The following is a 9,511-nucleotide window of genomic DNA, read 5'->3' on the forward strand; positions in this document are numbered from 1 at the left end:
GACATATGATGAAAAAAAAAAGAATAATGTAGTCCTATAGGTAGAACCCTGGGAAACACAGACTTGCTTTCATTGTTACTAAGAATCTGCTATAACACCACAATAAATACAATAAGAGCTCATTGGAGTGTTGCTGGCTGTATGTAAAATGAATAGCACATAGGGCAGGTACATTAATGGATATAGACAGAAAAATAAAATGGCTTTACCGCAAGAAACCCCAGACAAGATATGTGCTCTATCATATCAATGGTTCACTCTTGATCCTACCCAGAAGCAAGTGCAGCGAGCGAAGTTCTGACCTATAGGATAAGGAATATGTATTGCTTTTTATCAACAGACAAGAGGCTCAAGCGAGAATAATATCCTCAAAGCAGCATTTATTTCATCCACGCATTTTCAAAACATTTATATTGGGTGTCTGGCATTTTATTGGCATCCATCATGAACAGGCTAATACACACTTGTGCAGATGCAGCCAGTCCTGAAAAGGACTGTCCTGCACAAAGTTTACAACCAAATAATGAGGCCCTTTACCAGAATAATGAAGTGATTAGAAAATAAAAAACAAACAAAAAACCAAACCAAACCCAAAAACACAAGTACTTTTAGGGCATTCAAACTCAGGAGGGGTGTAGAATGATCACACCATAAGTTAAAAGGGCAAATAGAAACTTCACAAAGCTCACATTTAAAAACGTCTATCGTTAGCTAACAAAAACAGGTGGACCCCCATTTCCCACTAGGGGAACTGCAGCCATTCACAGCTGGAGCTGTGTGGTGCCTTCTCTGTGGGAAGAAAGGGAACGGGGAGTCATTTACATGCAAAGGGACTGCTGCACAAATGGAAACTAAAAACAGTTTCTTTACAAAATAAAAACGGGACCACTTTGCATCTTTCCAGCCCGTGAGTGCCCTATCGGCTAGGAGAGTGCGGGCGCCTCTCTGAAACTGCAGCCTCCCTTATCCCCTGAACAACGCGAGGGCAACCCGAGAAACGGCTGATGTGCCAACGCAATCCAGCAATGCCCAAGAGAGCCCCGCCACGAGAGCCCATCTCCCCGGGCACGCAGCAGTATGAGCAGTTGTGCCAATGATACGGATATGATAAGCACTGGGTAATGTCAGGGGCAGCGATGGGGGTGGGGGAAGCATGTGGTGAAGGGGAGAGGGTAAGTAATGGGCTGTAGCAAGACGCAACACCCTCTTTAATTGTTGCCTTCGCCGGTCTCTTCGTCTGGCTGGTCACTTGTCCAGAGGGTCAGGTTGTCACGCAGGAGCTGCATGATGAGGGTGGAGTCCTTGTAGGAATCCTCGTTAAGCGTGTCCAGCTCAGCGATGGCATCATCAAAGGCCTGCTTGGCGAGGAGGCAAGCTTGTTCGGGGCTACCCTGTATCTCATAATAAAAGACTGAGAAGTTGAGGGCCAGGCCTAGACGAATAGGGTGAGTAGGCTGCATGTGCTCTTTGCTAATTTCAAAGGCCTCCTTATACGAAGCTTCAGAGGCCTCCGTTACACTTCGCTTCCTATCCCCAGAGCCTACTTCTGACAGGTAGCGGTAATAATCTCCCTTCATCTTCAGGTAGAAAACTTTGCTTTCATACTGGAAGTCATTGCAATTCTTGATGAGGTACTTGTCAAGCAGAGACAGGACTTCATTACATACAGCCTCCAGTTCAGCTTCGATCTTTTCTCTGTAGGCTTTCACCTTCTCCAGCTTCTTCTCATTACCATCAGCCAGTGTCTTCTGCTCAATACTACTGATGACTCGCCATGAGGACCTTCGAGCACCCACTACATTTTTGTATGCTACGGACAGCAGGTTTCGGTCTTCGTTAGACAATGGCTCGTTGAATTCTGTGACCTGTATGACACAAAAGTGAAATGCTCAATTTTCAGTTATATACAGACCAATAACAGGAACAAAAAGGATGTACTGACCATGTCTTTAGTGTTAAAAAAAAAAAAATGTGTGATCGAAACACAAATCCAAATAGAATGTCAGGCTATCCCTTGACACTACATACAGACAGGTCACCACACCCCATCACTGCACTATAGATATTGAAATGCCACCTACCATCTAACACGCCATGCTGCAATCACAGGCATGAATACTAAGCCAAAGATGAGGATGGCCAGACATGTTCCCCCGGGCATAACAAGCAGACACACATGCAACTGATAAAACTAGCATTACTCAAGCCAAGCAAAGTCCCAAAATCAAACACCCATATTGGCCCAGGACTGCTTCACAGCTTGGTGCACATTTACCCCACCCTACAATTGGGCACACATTGCATCCTGCTGCTTGATAACCTCCTCGCAGACGGGTACCATCGTGCACTGCATCCAATTTTCTACAAAGACCTTGATACAAACATTCCATCTCCAGATGATTTCTTCCTTCGCCGATACACAGAGCCAATGCAATTACCATCTTCAGTCATCATTTTTGCAATTTCTGTTGTGTGTATTGCAACTTTTTACACCGAGACTATACATTTTTCTCTGACATTCGCCTTATATAAAAAAAAAAAAAATCTACATCAGCATGTCTTTTACCTTGCATCAGTGTCATATTCAGAGCGTTTTCTGAATAGATCTTCTACATCCTTTGGAATTCATCATCTCAGTCTCCATTTATACATTAAGATCAGCATGTCTTTTACTTTGTATCAGGGTCATATTAAGAGTGTTTTTTAAACAGATCTTGTACATCCTTTGGAATTCATCATCTCAGTCTCCAGTTATACATTAAAATCAAACATGTCTTTTACTTCGTGTCATTGTCATATATTGGAGTGTGATCTTCTACATCTTTTGAAATTCATGAAATCGTACTGACCAGCTATACATTGGGAATTAAGATCAGTGTGTCCTTTACCATATATCAGTGTCCTGTCATACATTGGAGTGGTTAATGGATAGATCTTGTACATCTTTTGGAATTAATCGAGTCTTATCTTATATCAGTGTCCTGTCATATATTGGAGTGTTTAATGAATAGATCTTGCACATCCTTTGGCATTCATCATCTCACTCTACAGTTTTACATAAAGATCAGCATGTCTTTTTCCTTGCATCAGTGTCACACATTAAAGTGTTTAATGAATAGATCTTATACATCCTTTAGACCTCACCATATCTCACTCTCCATGTATACATTGTGATTTCAGATCAGCATGTCTTCTACCTTGTGTCATATATTAGTATGTATGAATAGATCTTGTACATCCTTTGGACCTCATCATATCTCACTCTCCACGTATACATTATGAATTCAGATCAGCATGTCTTCTACCTTGTGTCATATATTAGTATGTATGAATAGATCTTGCACATCCTTTAGACATCATATCTCACTCTCCATGTATACATTGTGAATTCAGATCAGCATGTCTTCTACCTTGTGTCATATATTAGTATGTATGAATAGGATCTTGCACATCCTTTAGACCTCTTCATATCTCACTCTCCATGTATACATTATGAATTCAGATCAGCATGTCTTCTGCCTTGTGTCAGTGTCATATATTTATTGTCCCAGTTCTAGCAGTTCTGCAGCTTCTCGGATTACGGCAATGTGCGGTATGGGGCAAGGAGAGCACACACATGCTAAATGTGTTACCATGCAGGGTTCATGATGGAGATCTGACAAGTCATGAGGGCCGCCCTGATCTCTGGGACACACATGCATTTTCTCTACACGATGCCATGCCTCTCCTCTGCATGCTATCTTCATCTGTCTGGCACTTACCGCTCTCATAGCTGCAGCCATATCCTCGTACCTCTCCGCCTGCTCCGCCAAACGGGCTCTCTGGAGCAGCTGCTCCCGGTCCGCCATGCTGTTCTCCGGGCGGGTGTGGAGTGTCGCTACTGTGCTCGGCTCTCTATCAGTCTCTCTGTGCTGATGCCGGTTCTGCTCCTAACGGTGCTGCAACCCGGGACGCACTATGAGTGGGCGGGGCAGGGGGCGTATCTTTCGGGAATATTTCTAGGTGACGTCATGAGCTATTTATAGACCCACCAATGAGCATGCGCAGTCCGTTTACTGCAATGCACAGCAAAGAGGTGGGGAGTGGAAAAGAGGAGAGGAGGGGCGGCTAATGCAAGGGAAGCAGGTCCGAGTCGCCGAGCAGAACACATGGGTCCGTTCTGCAAACGAGTGGCTGTTGGATGGCCAAATCTATTTCCATCTCTCGGGGCAATGTGTATACTGCGGTGTTATAGCACAAAAGCTGAGAAGAGACGTCTGTGTTCAGACTGTCTAGCGCAGGGGTGCGGTCAGGACAGCATTTGGCACCCAAACGTCCTTCTGACCACGTATATTGGTTAAGTGGATTCAGGCTCAGGAAGGCATTCAGATGACTAGTGGAATAGAACTAGACCTCCACAAGGCAATTATTGTATAAACTTAGAGATCAAGAGGATCAATAGTCTTAATAAACCTGATCTTGTGTAATGTCAGGGAGGCGGTTATAAAGGAGTACTGCACATGAATGTGTCTTGTCTCTGTGCCACTTAGTCTGTCTGGCCTGATGAATACAAAACGAGACTTGCTATACACACCAGTAGATGAACAATGGCAGTGGTCTGATCCCAACAGGTCAGGCACTGATTTTAAGTCTATAGGACCCCCAGCCCAACCACTGTAAATCCTGATCTTATGAAGGAAGAATATTACACAGTAAAGCAGCAAAGTCCACCCCGCTCCTCTGCACAGTACAGCAGCAAAGTCCACCCCGTTACTCTGTAGAGTACAGCAGAAAAGTCCTCTCTGCTCTGTCCACTCTACTTCTATGTCCACCCCGCTCCTCTGCACAGTACAGCAGCAAAGTCCACCCCGTTACTCTGTAGAGTACAGCAGAAAAGTCCTCTCTGCTCTGTCCACTCTACTTCTATGTCCACCCCGCTCCTCTGCACAGTACAGCAGCAAAGTCCACCCCGTTACTCTGTAGAGTACAGCAGAAAAGTCCTCTCTGCTCTGTCCACTCTACTTCTATGTCCACCCCGCTCCTCTGCACAGTACAGCAGCAAAGTCCACCCCGTTACTCTGTAGAGTACAGCAGAAAAGTCCTCTCTGCTCTGTCCACTCTACTTCTATGTCCACCCCGCTCCTCTGCACAGTACAGCAGCAAAGTCCACCCCGTTACTCTGTAGAGTACAGCAGAAAAGTCCTCTCTGCTCTGTCCACTCTACTTCTATGTCCACCCCGCTCCTCTGCACAGTACAGCAGCAAAGTCCACCCCGTTACTCTGTAGAGTACAGCAGAAAAGTCCTCTCTGCTCTGTCCACTCTACTTCTATGTCCACCCCGCTCCTCTGCACAGTACAGCAGCAAAGTCCACCCCGTTACTCTGTAGAGTACAGCAGAAAAGTCCTCTCTGCTCTGTCCACTCTACTTCTATGTCCACCCCGCTCCTCTGCACAGTACAGCAGCAAAGTCCACCCCGTTACTCTGTAGAGTACAGCAGAAAAGTCCTCTCTGCTCTGTCCACTCTACTTCTATGTCCACCCCGCTCCTCTGCACAGTACAGCAGCAAAGTCCACCCCGTTACTCTGTAGAGTACAGCAGAAAAGTCCTCTCTGCTCTGTCCACTCTACTTCTATGTCCACCCCGCTCCTCTGCACAGTACAGCAGCAAAGTCCACCCCGTTACTCTGTAGAGTACAGCAGAAAAGTCCTCTCTGCTCTGTCCACTCTACTTCTATGTCCACCCCGCTCCTCTGCACAGTACAGCAGCAAAGTCCACCCCGTTACTCTGTAGAGTACAGCAGAAAAGTCCTCTCTGCTCTGTCCACTCTACTTCTATGTCCACCCCGCTCCTCTGCACAGTACAGCAGCAAAGTCCACCCCGCCTCTCTGTACAGCAGCAAAGTCCACACCGTTCCTCTGTAGAGTACAGCAGCAAAGTCCACCCCACTCCTCTGCACAGTACAGGAGCAAAGTCCACCCCGTTACTCTGTAGAGTACAGCAGAAAAGTCCTCTCTGCTCTGTCCACTCTACTTCTATGTCCACCCCGCTCCTCTGCACAGTCTGTATAGTACAACAGCAATGTCCACTCTGCTCCTCTGTACAGTACAGCAGCAAAGTCCACCCCGCCTCTCTGTACAGCAGCAAAGTCCACCCCGCCCCTCTGTACAGCAGCAAAGTCCACCCCGCCCCTCTGTACAGCAGCAAAGTCCACCCCGCCCCTCTGTACAGCAGCAAAGTCCACCCCGCTCCTCTGTACAGCAGCAAAGTCCACCCCGCCTCTCTGTACAGCAGCAAAGTCCACACCGCTCCTCTGTAGAGTACAGCAGCAAAGTCCACCCCACTCCTCTGCACAGTCTGTATAGTACAACAGCAATGTCCACTCTGCTCCTCTGTACAGTACAGCAGCAAAGTCCCCCCCGCCTCTCTGTACAGCAGCAAAGCCCCCCCCGCCTCTCTGTACAGCAGCAAAGCCCCCCCCGCCTCTCTGTACAGCAGCAAAGCCCCCCCCGCCTCTCTGTACAGCAGCAAAGCCCCCCCCGCCTCTCTGTACAGCAGCAAAGCCCCCCCCGCCTCTCTGTACAGCAGCAAAGCCCCCCCCGCCTCTCTGTACAGCAGCAAAGCCCCCCCCGCCTCTCTGTACAGCAGCAAAGTCCACCCCACTCCTCTGCACAGTCTGTATAGTACAACAGCAATGTCCACTCTGCTCCTCTGTACAGTACAGCAGCAATGTCCATCCTGCTTCTATGTACAGTACAGCAGCAATGTCCATCCTGCTCCTCTGTACATTCTGTATAGTACAACAGCAATGTCCACTCTGTCTCCTCTGTACAGTAAAGTCCACCCTGCTCCTCTGCATAGTACATCAGCAAAGTCCTCTCTGCTCCTTTGTACATTCTGTACAGTACAATAGCAATGTCCACTCTATTTCACTATACAGTACCACAGCAATGTCCACCGCGCTCCTCTGTACATTCTGTATAGTACAACAGTAAAGTCCACCCCGCTCCTCTGTACAATACAACAGCAATGTCCACTCTGCTCCTCTGTACAGTAAAGTAGTAAACTCCACCCTGCTCCTCTGCATAGTACATCAGCAAAGTCCTCTCTGCTCCTCTGAACAGTACCACAGCAATGTCCACCCCTGCCCCTTTGTACAGTACAGCAGCAAAGTCCACCCTGCTATTCTGCACAGTACAGAACTCCTGCAAAGCACACACACTCCTCCAAGAGCAGATTTGCAAAAGTATCTATTTTTGTTTTCTAAAAAGGCATTATGCTTGTAGTATGTATTTCATGCATATTATTATTGATTTAAATGTAACATGCCTTTTAAATCAAAATGCACAGAAATGCTGTTAATATTTACAATTTGCACCCGTCAGAAGTGTAAAAGGTGAGAATGGTTCCTTTATGAATAATGGTACCTAACTCATGTGATTCTCATTTTAAACATGCATATGCATGAGAACACAGAAGTCTAATTGTATACTAAGGTTAACTTTGCTTATATCAACATTTAAAGTGTCTGGGCTTTAATAGGATACTTACAGTGTCATCTTCAACTACCACCCAGCCAATGCAGAATATAATGCTTGTTTTATTAGAGGATGATATATTACAGAGAAATACTTACCCCAATGCAGTTTCACAGTGTTCCTTCTGTCGTAGTCCTTCTTGCCGACATATTCTCATACCATGCAGGCACAGTGGCAACCAGTGATCCAGCATTGCACATGGTGACGTAGAAGTGCTTGCCAACATTCAAGTGCTGGAGAGCAAAAGGAACAAACAGCCAGCTGCCAATCGACAGTGAAGTGAGGTAAGTATTCCTCTGTAAGATCATCTCTTAGTAAAACAAGCATTATATTTTGCAGAAGTTGGTGGTGGTGGGGCAACAATGTGAACGATTTTAGTTATGCCAGGAGTTCAACTTTAAAGGCATTCCATTATACGCGGGTAACCAAGCACAACTGGGAAATGCACAGAAAAATCTACTTTCAGGCAACTGTTGCACTAGTCAAAAAGTATGCTTTAAAAATGAAATTACATTCTGGCTTCCATTTAAGAAGTACTTGCTTTACAGAATACAGTATGTGGCACTATTATATGTAGAACAGGGGTCACTATATGGTAGACAGCGTTCCGGACATGAAGCAAGTGGCGGTACTGTCCGGACTGTGATTTTCAATCTGCGCTGGGTTAAGGCTGACAGGGGATACACCAGCCTCTGAGGCCAGTGTTTCCACTACCAGCCATAACCCAGCACCAAAGTGTCAGGATGGAGAGCGTGTGCAGACTGGGGAACATCCATTCCCAATCTGCTCTGTGATCACTGAAGCTTAAAGCGTAAAGCTCTTCCTGCTTCAACTGTCAGAAGCCGGGTAAGCAGACTATCAAGCACATTCTTGTGCTTGATGGTCTGTATTGGAGGGCAGGAGAGACATCAGAGGTCTAATAGACTCCTGATGTCTCCATAAAGAGAACCTGTCACCTCCAAAGCTGTCACATAGGGGCTTGGGCATATTGGGACAGCAAAAGTTAAGTAACAAAATAAAAATGGTGATAAAGTAAAAAAACATGAAAACCCACCCTGCTGCCCCCACCATCTGATTCTAATATACACGTGCACATAATGCATGCATGTGTATGTAAATGGGAAGGGGGGGGGACTGCTAACAAAAATAAACAGTGTGATGAGCCACAATGGGCACATCAGCACAGTGCCTGGTAACACACCAGCAGCTATGTGTTGAAGTGCAGCTGCTGGTGTGAATGCAGCCTAAATGGCAGACCGCGGTATGTACAAAAAACTGAGTGACCGTTCTCTCCGGACCGTGATTCAGGCCTCTGCTTGATGAAAATTGTATTCACCGGACTCCCTTGAATTTTATCTCACTAACCCTGATGTATAATATTTGGTGATCTGAACATGCGTTCATGCTTTGTGGTTCACCAGAAGTAAAGAACTGCTGAATTATACCACTCAGGTACACAGATTAAAATTTATTAAGTGAAATCATGTCACGTTTATACCAAATATCGCAGCCCAACAATAAAAGTTACACATGTTCATTCTGTACTTATGCAGCCTTATTTTGTAAGGAGGCTCAAAGTGCAATGACTGTGCAGAATGCAAAAGCCCATAGCAAACAACATTTTTTTAAAGGAATATATAATCTTAGATATACATGAAAAAGGACAGTTAAAAAAAAAAAAAATGAATTAATGGGTGTTAATGTTTTTAAAACTTTGTTTCTATGTAGAGTGTGCAATTATATGTGTACATGAAAGTAACTATATTTGATCATTACATATGCAGGCTCTGCTTTATACTTTGTAGAGCTACACAATGGCTGTGGTTTGCCGCTCCTTTACACATAAAAAAAAGTCTATGACTTGGCCAACTCTTTGAAAAAATGTACATCCAATGTGGCATTATATCAACTGTTAAAGTGCCTACAGACACAAGATGACTGCATGATCCAGCTGCCAAATGATCTTTGTACAAACTTCCAAGTTCATATTGGTGCC

The 9,511-nt window shown here is 45.4% G+C and overlaps 1 protein-coding gene across 1 annotated transcript; it reads right to left on the reverse strand.

Moving 5' to 3' along the window:
- Positions 1-360: 360 nt before the first annotated feature.
- YWHAH (tyrosine 3-monooxygenase/tryptophan 5-monooxygenase activation protein eta) lies at positions 361-3,974 on the reverse strand. The gene is made up of 2 exons (XM_018557410.1): positions 3,762-3,974; positions 361-1,865 (listed from the first exon to the last, which is right to left on the reverse strand). Exons 1-2 carry the CDS (start codon positions 3,846-3,848, stop codon positions 1,209-1,211), a joined length of 744 nt encoding a protein of 247 aa, XP_018412912.1. The 5' UTR covers positions 3,849-3,974; the 3' UTR covers positions 361-1,208.
- Between the last annotated feature and the right edge of the window lie 5,537 nt (positions 3,975-9,511).

This window comes from Nanorana parkeri, unplaced genomic scaffold (assembly GCF_000935625.1).
Source record: "Nanorana parkeri isolate BGI_ZX_2015 unplaced genomic scaffold, ASM93562v1 scaffold282, whole genome shotgun sequence".
NCBI classification, from domain to species: domain Eukaryota; kingdom Metazoa; phylum Chordata; class Amphibia; order Anura; family Dicroglossidae; genus Nanorana; species Nanorana parkeri.